Source organism: Dermacentor variabilis, chromosome 6 (assembly GCF_050947875.1).
Source record: "Dermacentor variabilis isolate Ectoservices chromosome 6, ASM5094787v1, whole genome shotgun sequence".
NCBI classification, from domain to species: domain Eukaryota; kingdom Metazoa; phylum Arthropoda; class Arachnida; order Ixodida; family Ixodidae; genus Dermacentor; species Dermacentor variabilis.
The window spans coordinates 57685680-57700939 of record NC_134573.1 but is presented as its reverse complement, the minus strand read 5'-3'; the positions used below and the strand labels follow the sequence as shown (position 1 = coordinate 57700939).

Below are 15260 nucleotides of genomic sequence, written 5' to 3'. Positions count from 1 at the left end.
TCACGCACTGTTTATAATGATGTGTTAGAGCGCAGCTCTTAATGGCCCGTTCTGGTGGCGAGCGTCCGCATCGGTGGCGTAACCGAGCGAACGAGCACAACAGGAAAAGATGAAAGAGCGAATGCGGAGCGCGAGATGAATGACGCGAGCCGCGAACGGCGTACACCAATGAGAACGGCTCCTTCGGTGAGGTCCGCACGAGAAAGTGGTTTCATGCGGACCCACCCGAACGCTCGATGCGTACTCGCACTCGGTCTCAATCGGACCGATAGCTTCGTACTATCGTCGGCTCGCCTCATCTGTCGCTCGCGCTTGTTGTTATTCTCATCGCTTGCGATTGTTTTGTAATCTGATTGTCTGTGCGACGCGTATTATGTAGCACCTTCTGCAAGCCAAGCGGCGCCAGCTATTACACTCGAACCTTCGACGAGTCATGTATAAAAGCCAATGTGCTGGCTCACACGACAGATTTTCGACGATTGCCCACTGTGCTACATGTCTCTCTCAAGTTCTTTCCCTCGATATATCGCGGAATGAAAATATGTGTGGAGCTCCGCTCAAATTTTACCTTAGATTGTAACGTATTCGTCGGTAATTTTTTTGTTTTTGTTCGCATTTCAGTCAGACTATTATTGTGTAATTATTCTGAATAAATTTTGATGTACTACCTCCTCCCATATGTGATACTCCCTTTGAGGGCTTTTAGGGGTATTTCGAATAATAATAATAATAGTCATAAGAATAATAATAATAACACTTTACAAAACCACCTAATCATACTATGGCTGGTAATTTCAGTAATAATTCTGTGCCACTTGTGATTAAATCCTTCCCCGCCAGATGGTAATAGCAGCGCTGCTTCTGCCGTGCACGCCTCTTGTAAACGAAGACTTCACAAAGGGCGATACGTTTACAGACCAACTGAAGCTCCTTATTATTATCCTCACGCTGTCGAGCTAGCGGTTATTTACCACATAAAAGTGAGGAGAAAATAGGGCTCAGAAAACGACACCAAGGCTGGTACCTGTTATGAGTAAACTGACCCTCTAGCAACAGTACCAATACACGGACATAGCACGTGTCCAGAACTAGACATGGCTGGCACGGAGCCCATATTCTTTGTCTTCACACTGCTACTGGTAGTATTTAAAACGGCAGCGAGGTTAAAGAAAGTGAAGAAGTGTGATGCTTGCGCCAGCACAACACGCAAAAGATAACGCCGAGGAGCTGAAAAACCAGGAACTTGTAACTCAAAAATTCTGTCTTCTGAACGACTGAAAACAGGCTCTGCACCCCCCGGATTTGTCTTTATTGCCAGTATATGGCGTTCTGCGAGCCGCTGATATAATTAGTAAAATTCGGGCCCCTTGGTTCCCTTCCTTTCTTGTTCATAACTGAAGAACGAAGTACAACAGCAAAACTTAAGCAAAAATACGGCGAGTTAGGACAATATTAGGACAAGCCTAAGCGAAAGATTATATAATTGAAAAAAAGTTTAACAGCAAGATAGAAACACAGCTATACTCACAGAAATATGGTTAGGTAGCTCTTTAACGAAAGCTTCATTTGGCAAGTTGCGCAATGTGCCGTCAAGGCTGTTCCACAGCTCCGTCGTTCGAGAGAAAAAAAATGAATATTTAAGGAAATGGAGGTGGCATTCAAACGGTATGGTGTTTAAGGGGTTGGTGTATCACGTCTGACGGGTAGAATGACGGATTAAAGTGATAGGTGCTCGAATTTGTGATGACGCGTGAGAAATCTTGTTCAGCGTGATAAGCCGCTCACATGTGCGTCTCTGCTACCATGCATGATTCAAGCTAGAGACAGCTTGATCTACAGTCATCGGTGGCACTTGGTCGTGCGCTCCGCTCTCTGTCTGTGAAAGATTATTTTTCAAAACTACTTTTTTTTCATAGCTAAACATTCTAATCATTAAAGATGATGGTACGTGTATGGATGGCCCTTCCAGCATTTCTGTCCTTTACTTTGTCATGGGAACTACGGACTGCTACTACGCACATGTGGTTGTTTGGCCCTGCCACAGAACAAAGGTGCAGACCATCACCGATTTATTTTTGTTCCCATAGTGGCGCTTATGTTGCGTGTATGGTAGAGTAATCGGGAATGTGATACAGCAACGTTCCTTCTTTTTTTATATGAGTCAAACGTATTTTAACGGCATCTGCACTTGGGAAGGATTACGATAGTGCGAATGAGAAGATGATATATATATATATATATATATATATATATATATATATATATATATATATATATATATATATATATATATATATATATAATGGTTACGCGTCGTTTCTAATTTTGTTCAAAAGATTATTCGATGCGAAAGATAATTCTCTCATACTGGTGTCACATGTTTTTAAGCACTTTCCTATATAGATACTATCCTCTGTCTATTTGTAAATCTATCCGGAGTCGGTGAACCACGCCGACCGGGTAGTCTTGCAGGTGCATTGCTTCAGTCGCATAAGCTTCTACAGGTATATAAATCCAAAATCGAAAAAACGGGTGCTCACATACGGAGTAGCACACGTTGTATACATGTTATAAACTCGGATAAAGTGCCACACAACCATTAGCAAGGAAGCTCACAGCAACAAAAATTTACATATTTTTCTGGGGAAACACGGGCACGCCATTCTCTACCAGTCTTTACTTTGGTGTCATCCCTCTGTTCTTTTTGTGCTGGACTCTTTGCTGTAGGCGTTGGCAAGCACCTCTGATCGGAATACATTTATCGGGCGCAACGCGCCGTTTAGTCCTGCGTAATCCGTCGCCACATACTTTGCGTCTGCAAATGAGCTTTAGCCATGGAATGAGGCACGTATATTTCTTTCATTTTAGAAATACAATTACTATACTGCGGGCCCCTGTAAGAGCAAGACGCTCAATACCGGTACGACGTCGTTCCCATTCGCCTTTGCGAGTGGTCAAATCAGGGGCTGCCGCTTTCACGCTAAGACTTGAGTGACGTAGTACTGTATCGGTAGACTTACCTCACTCTTCTGGGAAATGAAAACAGGCGGCGCAAAGCAGACGCCAACGTCTGGCCGCGGCTCGGGATAAGGGATCTCATCCCTCCTGCTCGTGTTCATAAACTGGCAGCCAGGAACGTGTTCCTCGATGTTAACTTGTTCCTTAAGGACTCCGCTATTGCGTGGACAAAGGAAGGTGTTTGATTAGAAGGTGTATGTTCAAGGATTTTACGCACGCGTTCGAACAAACCGTCGTTCGGTTTTCACTGAAACGGTGCCTTAGAGTTTGTAAAAGCCGGCGAACATGAGAAGTTATGCAGTAGCCGTGCGAATAGTCACGTTTCAATATATTGTCATGGTTGTAAAGTGATTTTCAACAGCGTGACAGGAACATTTTAATGCACTTTTGGTAAAAGTGCATGCGAGAGTTTTCTCATGATTTCCTTTTTCATTGATTCGTCTTCACTTTAACTGCCACCCCACAGTCGGTGTACTGCAAAAAGCGTTGCTGCGAACTCAATGATCACTTTTATTAAAATTAAAGCACAAAAGTACTAAAGCGACCGCGAGCTCTTATTGGTTTTTTAACGACTGAAATTATGTATTTAAAGATATTGATATTTCAGCAAAAAAGAACTTTCTGTAATGTCTGCCTTTATTCCGCTATAATTAGACAGTTTTGATTTCTTACCTGAGAGGATGAAAGATTGCTAACACCAAGAACAGCAATAAAAGATGATGAGAGTACCAGAACAGGTCATAGCATGATCTCCTGCAGAAACAAGTAAAAAGCATTAGCGGGAGTGAGGTGGTAAAGTATGAGATCTAAGGCTATTTCCCCCAAAAAATTTCTTTGATTTCATTTGCTATTTATATAATCTCCATATAAGCACCAAATTTTCGCTCATATGAAGCTAGCGCTTCTCATCCTTCTCGTCGATATACTTTGCTAGGTGCTTTGTTCAAACCATCAATTATCAGCGAACGCACCCAAAGAAGCCCTAAATTAATGCCACCTAACAGTACGCACTGCTACAAATTCCGCAATTTCGGAGGTTTCAAATAGGCGGACTTCACACTACTGTTCAATTGCTTCCGATTTCTCAATAAAAATAATCTGCAATGGAGGCCTAATTCCTCATTCGTTAAGTATAAGTATGGCTGCACGTAACTAGCTTTCTTTAACATAAGCAAAGTCATTCGTTTTTAAAGTCTAGTTCAATCAAGGATGAGAGGACAACACTAAATAGTTTAAGGGAAGCACTAAGTAACAAATGTGTCTTTGCCTTGACTGAAAAGAAAACAAAAACAATATATTTATGCCACTGGAGCGAATTCTTGCGATGTGCTTCAGAAGCTTTCGCACCTAAAGAAGTCTGTAGATTTGTCTAGCCAGGAAGTCAAATTATGCAATCTGTGTGACGATTTATGACTGAAGACGAGTATCAAAGACCCACGTCTGGGGCGCCAACATTTCACTAGCGGTTGATCTTGTGGATAAAGCCTTACACTCGTTGCGCCCATTGTTCATGTCAGTAGCACTGCAACGCTCACGCAATTTAGTGGCCGAAAATTTTCAGTAAATTCAAGTAACACGTTGTTCAATGTTGGCAGTACAAAGAAATCCAAACAATTACACCCCCGCACGCAGATTCGCACCTCACCTGACACACTTGAGGGACGCCACGGAAAGAAAGAGGAGAAGGCACACCATCGCGAGACCAGTCCAACCTGGAACTGAAATAAAGTTGCATTAGGTTTTATTCAGCCTAAAGAACAGCGACGATAGACGTTTGCTAGCATAGAATACGCGTTGCATGGACGTTAATCGTGGGAAATACAACTTAGATGCGCGGACCACCTTTCAGGGCACGAAAACCGCCGTACAAGCAGAAGATCTGACGCTTCGGGGCCGGGCTTTGTGATATAGCACGTTCTCTTACGTTTTTCGTAAACTTTCGTCACCAGGAAGAGAACGTACAAGTTAGCCGATCATTTCCTTTCAACCTTCACACTGTGCCTTCCTCTCTGCTCGCACCAAGCAGGTGTATGTGCAATATATACCCAAGAATATGTATATATGGCAACACGAGGTAGCACCACGACCTTCTTGTTATCTACTTTAAAATCATGTAGGAAGATGGTGTTTAGTTGCCTCTTACCCGCCGTGGTTGCTCAGTGGCTATGGTGTTGGGCTGCTGAGCACGAGGTCGCGGGATCGAATCCCGGCCACGGCGGCCGCATTTCGATGGGGGCGAAATGCGAAAACATCCGTGTGATTAGATTTAGGTGCACGTTAAAGAACCCTAGGTGGTCAAAATTTCCGGAGTCCTCCACTACGGCGTGCCTCATAATCATAAAGTGGTTTTGGCACGTAAAACCCCAAATATTAAAAAAAATTATTTAGTTGCCTCTTTTCGCTCCAGCATGCATACTACTTCCAAAAAATCAAGATAAACGGTCGTGCACCACAGCTTCGTGAGCATCCAGCTCCCGGACTGTAACACATTGGAAATATATTAAGGGCTGACTAGAGCAGAAAATTGGCGAGAAAAAAAAAGCCAATGGCAATAATTCAAAGGACACGAAGCCGAGAACTTGTTAATAGAAAGGGTATTGAGGTAGATCTGATCAATCATAGCTTAACCTGATACCCAGTGTAGGCATGACACATAAATACAAGAAATCGAGTAACCAAACTTCATAGACGACAGCGAATTAATAGAGTAAATTTCGTCACAGGCCTTAATGCGGGCCTATGCGACAACGTATTTACACAGACTGAATTCGCGGACAGTTTCGATCACCTTGCGTTCTTGAGGCTGCTGTTTTGTTGAATCCAAGTCTTTACACAGAGAGAAAACTTTAGACTGGTGCAATTTCTGAGGAACTCAATATTTAGCATGTTTCGAATCCTGCGATCACGCAAGTTCATTTATCTTTATTATTAAAGCCAATGTCTGTTTAGCGACTTTACCACTTTTCCCTATTGGATATGTATCCAACCTCTTTGCTGGGCCGATCCCGGAGCAAGTGCACAGTGACGCCAATAAAATTCCATAATTTTCAGGTTTGAACTGCGTTGTTATTGCCCACTTCTAACATTTAAGCCTGAGAGATTTCAGATAAGAGACGTTATTCCATCTTAATCCACATTTCTCTAATTAGTACCAACCTTAATCCACCACAGTCTACTCTAAAGTCGCCGCCAGATGGCTGCGACGTGACGTGTACTATGACGCACGTACTAGGTACTCATTTAGTCAGCCAGAACCGTAGAACCGTATAGAGCCGCCGTAGCACCGGGAAAGCGCGCTCGTCCCACCCCGCAGGTCCGCGCTCATTTCAACCCCCCCCCAGACCCAAAGGTGCCAAATTTTCCTTGGAAAGCCATAATAACTGTTTACAGAAAGCTCCACGAGAAAATTGACGCCAATGCGATCATTTTTTATGTATTATTCTCCTTAGCGCCATTGGCCACGTTTTCCCAACCATCGCTTGATCAGGACGGATTTGCTGCCTCATGGGACATATAATGCCTTACGCATTATAAAAGAAAAACTGAGCAAACGTCGCCCTCATACGATCAGACGCATTCGGATACGTCAGAGATGTATTTGTGCAAAGTGAGTGACTGTAAAGAATGATGACGCAGTATCTGGCAAGTTTCACTAGGAAGTTCTCGCAGTAGATTTTCCTTCCTCCATGGTCATAGCATTGAAGTTCAACGCCATGGACAACCATGACCGCTGATGCGGCCGCGCATCTCTCATCGCTCAAAATGTTGCGCCATTTTAGTGGCCTTCTCAAATCAGATCCCGTCAGTATATTTTAGGTGGACGCTTAAACTGCTGTAGCACGTCCTGGCCTGGCACTGGTTCTCCATAAGGAAGAGCGACTGGCTGCTATTGACGAGATTCGATACCGCCGTTCCATGACACGCTGGGTCCGCAGTATGAGTCAGCGATATGATCGGTAGCGCAAGCCCGCCATTAGGCGCATAACATAGAAACTGCAGAGTACTGCAAGCACGGCGCCTGTAAATAGGTAACAGGAAAAAAAACAGCAGCTTACCTGTCCTGAGTATCATCAGAAGCGGATCCTGAAAGCAACAAATGATAAGGAAGCGGTGAACGAAACATAAAAAAATAGGAATTTCATCTATTCACAAGAAATGTTCAAGTATTTGTAGTGATAACATGCTGAGATGGTCATCAATTATTAATGGAGTTTAACTACTAGTCCCTCCAATGGATTGCTGCACAGGCTATAGACATGTATGTCTAAAATTACGCTGGGCGTGAGGCATGATCGCTATGAGCCAAATAATTTCCTTAAAGGGACCCTGAAACGCTTTTGACGATTTTCTACAAACGTATTGAGTCGTTAGAGTAGGTCCTTCTGATCATTAATTGACACATCTAAGTGCTCCGCGTAAAGCGTGTAATTTATTATAAGGTTTTAAATATGCACATCGCTGCCGATCGCAGCGCACTGCTCGGCGGAATTTTAAGCCGCCCCTACCCATATGACCGAAATCACCCATACGACGTCAGTGGGGCGAGCTATCCGATTGGCTGACAAGCGCGCGTGATCGATAATTTTTCCAACTTTATGGCAAACAAATGATCTTCGTAATAGTTGGAATGTTATTTAATTTGTTTTTATGAAAAGAAAGTAACATAAAGAGACTGCACAAGAATAATTTTTCAGTACACTTAAGCACTTCCGGCACACAGCATGTGTCGTCTGCTTGTGTTACAACGTACTCCATTTTGAAGAGAGCTCCGCGGTCAGAGTCGGTCTCAGTCTTTTCGCGAGCACTGTGATTCGACTTTGTTGCCTTGTGGACTGCAAACGTAGCGGCTGGCAATATGTCAAGCTGCGACATCGTGTCCTCCGCAAGGCAGCGTACGAGCGAACTGGCTGCTGCGCATCGGACTGCCGCTATCCGATCGGCGCCAGGATTTGCGCGTTTGTGGCCGTCACTTTACACCGAAAGATCACTGACGCAATAGCGTTTCCCGAGTCCGGTATTAGGGAAAACGCAAGCGCAAGGGGACAGAGTCTGGCCGCTTGACTTTGCGGTAACGGGATGAGCCATGAGATGAGCAGAAGGGCAAATGCGAATGGTCTGCACGGTGCAGCCACCTGGTGGCACAGAGCTCAACCATACACAGTAGCAGCAACGAAGTGTATTCTTCTTTGCTGCTGGTGTGTATTTTTCGCAGGAGTGTAATCATGAACACGTTGTTTTTATAAATGTTTAAAATGTTTTACACTTGGTTAGAGCAATATTAGCGCTTTGTTTGGCTGGTTAAGCGCTGCACCAACAAGTGTATGGACCGTGCAGACCGATCAGGCCGCTCACGTACGTCTACGCTAAGGTTCCTTCATCAGCTTGAGTTTATGCCTACAGTCATTTGCCGAAATGACCAGCTTGCCTGTGGTTACCGGAATACAAGACACGTTCGGCGCTACGACAGAATGCTCGCAACGCACGCTGCTTCGATAGCTCTCGCTTGGGGTCGACGGCCAAGCGGCTAGCGGAGCGGTCTCGCGCGGGCGGGGGCGGGCTCCAAAACAACCGGAAGTGGACGATGTGACGTCGCATCGTGACGCTGAACCAGTGAAGGCGGAGCTTAGCTCCACTCGCTCGGCGAACGAGTTGAGGAGGAAAAGCATAGCTAGGGAGGAGGGTAGCTTCTAATCGCTTGTAGCTCCATTAATACGTAACGCTTCACTTAAATTGTGGTGCGAATGTTCTACTTAAGCTGTACCCTACGCGTCTACAAAATTTGTCCGAACCGTTTCAGGGGCCCTTTAAACCTCTAGCTGTGACCACAGGATGGCTTTTATGTGTTTCAGTGCTCTCCAGGCCACACTCTCCACTACAGGAGCCTAGAACAGGTCGTGCAGCTGTTGTTGGCAGCCGAGGTAAATCAGATATCGTGAAGTAAAAGTACCCGACACAAAGAAAACTTTTAAATACAAAAGAAATTTCAGAATATATAAAACCACTCAAAAGCTGTAAACAGCTTAAGCTGCACGGTGGACTCTAGAGCAGGAACTACATAGGACTAGTACCTGTTAGTACGCTTCTTAATTGATGTTAAATGGCCCAACTACAACAGAAGGTATTTATGAGTTATGATCAATGTGCAAAAGTATGCGAACAGGCTCCCTCAACGAAATGAATTGATAGGGAATTCAGACGCACAAACTATCACTTATGAGATCATTCGCTAGTTCGCCATGCCGAAGTTTGGACTGCAGTCTTCAATTTCCACTTACATTCCAAGGCAGAGCTGAAAATCGTCTGTATCGCGGAATTCTTCACCCCTAATGCTTTTACTAAGAAAGAAACCTATGTTATAAACATCCTACACGCAGAGGACCTTACAAAGAGCATGTTCAATATATACTCTGCTTTCAAGAAGATGACAAGCCCGTTTCAAGTCAACGATCCACAACTTCTCCTTTCGTTTCTGAGAAAAGATACGTTACCGAGAGATATGTAGAGTTTCTTTTTATATATAGCAAAGTTCTTTTTGAAGAAAGTTGATTTCCGTGCGTCTAATTAGACCAACTTGTTAAATGCGTAACAAAGTTCGCTCTCGCCTAATATTCGTGTGTGCGGCGTTTCCTCAGGACATGCGGCACGTACTCGAGCCCGTGCTCAACTCATGTTTTTGTAAATCTTACGCAGAAACTATTGGTTTCGTATCAATGTGTAGTAAAAAAACCATTTGAAGTTCGGTGTTTGTCTTGTACATGTGGCTGTGTACCGAATCAATATGCGCCATAACAACGTGTCCCATAATATACGATCGACTCACCTCTCCGGGATACCTGGCCATGTTGATTTCCACATAGTCGTGCGAGTAGTAAGAAGAAAAGTTGCACGCGTTAACAAGGTGTGCCAAAGAATGGACAACTGAAATCACAAGAAACGCGACAGTTGTCAAGACCACTTATGAGAGTAAGAAAGCACACTGTCACGACAAAAAAAAAAGATTGACCAGATTTAAAAAAAAATACATAGAACACAAAGGCAAGCGTAGCGCTTCAGACTGATGTTCGCGCTTTGTTGTATGCATGAGGAAAAGCAAAACAAGAAAGAGGCTTCCCAGGAATATGGACATTTAAATAATGAAAAGTATACGAGCAAAGTGAGGAAAGCCAACAAGTACTTCGTATCTGTTCATAGACAACAGAAGTGGGGCAGCGCAGAGCGACAACGCTCACACACTATTAGCAAAAATTAGCCTTGATTGGAGTTTTCGCCGATCATGCGCTTTGAAAACTCCCTTGTGCTAAAAAAAATTACTCTTGCATGCTGGAGTAAAATGCACATTACATCTTTTCAGTAGCCCCTGTAAGAAGAGTACTAAAAGGATGTCATTAACTGACTTTACGACGTGCAGAGTATTAGATCACGTGAATAGAAACCATCCGTGGGGAGTTTAATATAACGTCATACACAACGTTACTCGAGATCACGAGATTAAACACTACCATTATGCTTCCCAAGCCCTCATAAGCTCTGTCCCTTCGAGTTAATGCTACACTCGGTGACAGTTCCAGCCACGCTATCGGAAAACATGCCGTGGCGGCACATGGGCCAATATGTTGCTGTCTTGACTTTCGCGGGGCCGAAGAGAAATACGTACGCAGCGCGTATCCTGTAAGTGCTTGCTTGGTCAGACAGATGAACTATTTATAATTGTCAGTTGGCTGAGTAGTAAAAGCTGTGTACGGAGCATGTCTGTAATACAAAACGATACAAAGTTGGGCGAGTTGGTACGCTAACATGATCTTGAATTGTAGCGCGAAGTGACACAGACAGAGACTAAAAGCAGACGTTTTGTCTTCTTCTAGTGCTCGTCCTGTCTGCTTCTTGTCTCTGTCTGTGTCACTTCGCGCTACAGATGTCCGTATTTATTTCTTTGCGGGTGCATGCAACAAGTAGGCCTGTTTCACTTCCGCTGAAGCTCCAGCTACCGTAACAAGCCGGTCATCGTGACCTTTTGTGGTCTTTGTTTCCTACGTTACGAAGAAATACGGTTCCATTGAGTCAAGACGTGGCGACAAATTCTCGAAAACACGACATTTGGCGCCATGACCGGTGAGCTCTCACAAATAGCCAGACAAACTTCGTGAAGGGAGTGCAACAAATAGTCCGACTATGCTCTCCAACAACCGTCACACGGACAAAAATAAATACTCCAGTTTTTACATGCAAAAACAGAGTAAGCAGGGAAGTAATGTTTTAGCCCGACTGGTACGTAGTATAAAAAAAACAGAAACGAGAATGCGATACGAGACGAGCGGTTTACTCCATTTTCACGTTATCTTTGTTTACACTGCAAGAAAACGGAAACCACAAAACGCTGCACTGGCGATTTAATTAGGTTTTCAAAACTTAGCCCTATATAGGTGCACCAGCGTACCATCATGCGACAAGAAAGGCACTTCATAACACTGAAAAAAAAAAACCCAGCAGGCAAGACATATTGGCTTTTCTCAGTTCCTTTTGCAGTTATATTTCGGAAGCCTCGCCGTTTCGGAAGTTGGCCGGTAAGTTGAACTGAAAGATGCGAGTATATTTTGTCTGTTAGCTTTCTTTCTTTTTTGAATGATATAAAGTGCTTTTTTCTGTCACATGCTGTTGCGCTGGTGCACCTTTTGAAGACTGCATATTTCAAAAAACAACTAAGATGCATGTGCAGTGTTTGTGCTGCCTCCTATTTCTAGTTTTTGTTCCATCTTACTGCGCTGCCCCGTTGCTATTCACTTTGAGCAATGTGACCATCGGGCTGGAGGCTCCGTTTTGACAAACTTATCTTCAAAGGGTGCAAAGAAAATCTTCCTTGGATTTTAAGTTTAACGTCCAGAACCTGCACCACGGGTTATCAAGGACGCCGTAGTGAAGTGCTTCGGAGTCAACATTGACCAACTGAGCTTGATTAACGCGCACACGGTGCTCAATACACGAGCATTATTGGATTTTACATCCATTGGATTGTTTGGCCTTGGCCAGGATCAAACCTAGGACCTCATGCACAGCCGCGCAACGCCATAACCACCGAGCCACGGCGGTGACTAAAAATAACATTTTTTTTTTGTAAAAGATTAACTCTAGCTTGAGACATCTCTTGTTCGTTCACTGTCATTAACATAAAGTCGCCATTGCAAGTACAGGAAGAGGGAAAGTGTGGGAACCAATCAATTCTGCTTCCATGAACCAAGTGCTTCCAATTTTGTAATATTTCCTCCATATTAAATACGCTCGTCTCACGTTACATACAGCAGTTCTATTGCATAGCATTTCAATTGTTAGAAATTACCAGCATCTCGAAGTAATCACAGAACCCCATACAGATCAGGTTTTTGAGTACTGTTATCTGTTTCCTCCCTTTACCGCCCCCAATATTTCAATAGCAGCTGCACGTACAAAAACACCTCTCAAGCCAGAGGCACCACAAATAAAATGATGTAATATTTTAATCCAGAACAAAGAAACAAAACTTATCACTCTACTGGCAGTAGGCTTTCGTTCGCATAAAAGGTGTTTATTTTAGTTTTCTAAAAAAAAGAAACGCCACAAGCGCAGCGAGCATGGCATTCTTGCAGATAGGTTCCCCGCCGAAGACAAGGAACTTATACTTGCTGCGAATAACATTAGTACCAGAATAATATTTAACGGAAAATGGAAAATGTTCCGAAAGAAAATACGGGGAAGTTGTTTACGTGGAATGTTTTGGCACCCCGTTTTTTTTTATCTTAGAAATATCACCTAATGTGACAAGTTAATCATCGAATGCCCACGCTCAATGCACAAAATACTGAAACCGAGCGCACTGGGAGCGCACGAAAGGCGGCCTCGCATTGCGATCAAACGGAAACACCACATTTGATCGCTGCGGCCAGTAGCGGCAGGTACTGATACGGCATGTTTTGCCTGGCAAGCATATGCTGCAACTACCTATCAGTATTTGTGAGCGATAATACCGTCGTTCAAACTTCACCACCCATGTCGTCACGGGACGTACATTTCCGTCTTAAGTTTTAGCAGCATTTATGTGTTATCCCTATCACCCGTCTTTTAACACAGCACAATAGTGTTCGTCAAGATGTTGATGTCCTGAATTCCGGGGCTTCACGTTATGGAACTTTTACGTTATGAAACTTGATTCAACCAGCACAAACCCCGTATCAACCCTTATCCGTAGCCATCAAAATTTGCCAACATGACCCGACCCTTATCAGCTCTTATCGGTCCTTATCAACCTGGATGTCCAACGAAGCTGTTGCAAATCAGGCCATGCGATACTTGATTGATTGTGCGGATGCTTGTTTTGGTATAATTCTGTATTGAAACATATGCTGTTCTGCGCGTTGTATGGGTGATTTCAATGAAGCTATGCAACGTTAACTTCATTTTGCTGAGCACTTGTAACCTCTGCTTACGTGGACATGAGACATTCAATTTTCGCTTGCTTATGGGGTATCCAGATATGTACTACACAGATGCGTGTAGAGTGATAACAGACAAACACAAAGTAGCAGCCCTAAATCAGAGCACAGTTTCAACGGAATTCATTCGGACCCATTCATACTGCACAACGGAGGCAGCAGCCATAGCGCTGGCCCTTCGAGATGCGGAGGCAAAAGAACAATCTACATTGGTGACGACAGACACCCGGGCAGCATGCCGTTCGTTCATGACGGGTACCAGCACATTGGAAATTCGCGAAATGCTAGGCACCACCACAGAATGCCTCCACGCAGTACTTTGGTGCCCGGCGCAATATGGACTGGAGGGAAACGAGAGGGCGGACCAAACTGCTCGATCAATAAGCGTCCGAGCACTAGTCAGTCCTTTTGAGGAACCCCCCCCATCCACCAGCACGAAATCCTCGATAACGAAAGCGGCACAAAAATACACGCGCCCACACCCCGACCTTAGAGGAAAACACGCCAGGGACTGGTGCCGCATACAGAAAAACACATATCCACATTTCCAAATACTTAGTAAGGTACACCCTGCGCTTAATTCGGATAGTTGTGCTTGGTGGACGGAGCGGCCAACTCTTGCCCACGTCCCCTCGACAGGCAAACTGCGGTCTCCAAATTCCAATTAGCCCCTTAACTATTATTATTATTATTATTATTATTATTATTATTATTATTATTTGTTTTGAACACATATATACAATCAAAAGGAAAGGGAAAGCGAAGAACAGGCTGGCAACTGCGACCGGAAGGGGCACAACTCCTGCCTACTCTTCAGAAAAGAGATGACAGAAAGAAATGGAATATAGAAAGAAGGGGAGGCATTTGCGCCTTAAGGGGCAAATGCCGAGCAACAAGCAGTGGGAGGCTTGGCTTTCTAGCGAAGATCTAGAGAGCCAGAAAGCTCTGTCCGATCAAGCCCAGTCAACCGCAGAGACCAGTCGAGCCCTGAACTGAAGGACCCACCCGCCGCCTAAACCCCTAACATAAAGAAGAGCGAGAGAGAGGCTCTTTATTAGAGAAACAGACATTTTTGCCGGCGCGTATGAAAGCGCTGGCAGGCTACCCTGTATGGGTATGGGGAATGGGATAAGAAGATTCCAAGGAGAGTGAAAAAAAGAGAGAATAAAAATTAATACGAAATGCCCAACTGACCATAATGATTATACTACTACGTACGGGGTCATGAGCTATGCTTACGGGGGCATTAGCCATTGTTTAGGGGGGTGTGATCCATTCCATTCGTCTTACGTGACGGACGGACAAACTTCTTGTTGGGTAGGCGCAGAAATGCTTACTCATTTAAAGGAATTTCTTCGTTCTGATGTATTTAGAGATGAGCGTGCGAGCTAACGCAAAACTAGAATACTTCAGGCGACACTCCTTGGAACCCTGAACACCCACTTACGTTCATACCATACCACTGTGGACAGAGTACCAACAATGTGCGAGCTAGGACTGGTGCGCGAACGTGCCAGACCGGTACCATTCATGGAGGCGTCTCAAATTTTACAGTGGTAAGTAAAGAGCGCCCACCGCCATGAACGACATTCTTTCATGAGAGCGATTTTGAGTTTCACTGAGGCGATGCGAGACGTCCTGTTTAAATATTTCCTGCTCTGAAAGGGCACCGTTATTTCCTCAGATTATATTGTAAATGTATAGACACTTCAAGTAACGGTGTGTGCTGCAATGACTGGCCTCTGCAGAATTTGTACTCAGATTTTTTTTTAAGTTAATAAC

The 15260-nt window shown here is 44.2% G+C and overlaps 1 protein-coding gene across 1 annotated transcript in view; it reads right to left on the bottom strand.

The window, feature by feature from the left end:
• The window catches only part of LOC142584799 (NADPH oxidase 4-like), a 236538-nt gene that overhangs the window by 58408 nt on the left and 162870 nt on the right, over positions 1–15260 (bottom strand). The window contains exons 5-9 of the mRNA XM_075695072.1: positions 9839–9936; positions 7074–7101; positions 4664–4736; positions 3691–3771; positions 3021–3174 (exon numbers count right to left, since the gene is read on the bottom strand). Coding sequence (XP_075551187.1) covers positions 3021–3174; positions 3691–3771; positions 4664–4736; positions 7074–7101; positions 9839–9936 — 434 coding nt within the window. The remainder of the gene's footprint in view (positions 1–3020; positions 3175–3690; positions 3772–4663; positions 4737–7073; positions 7102–9838; positions 9937–15260) is intronic.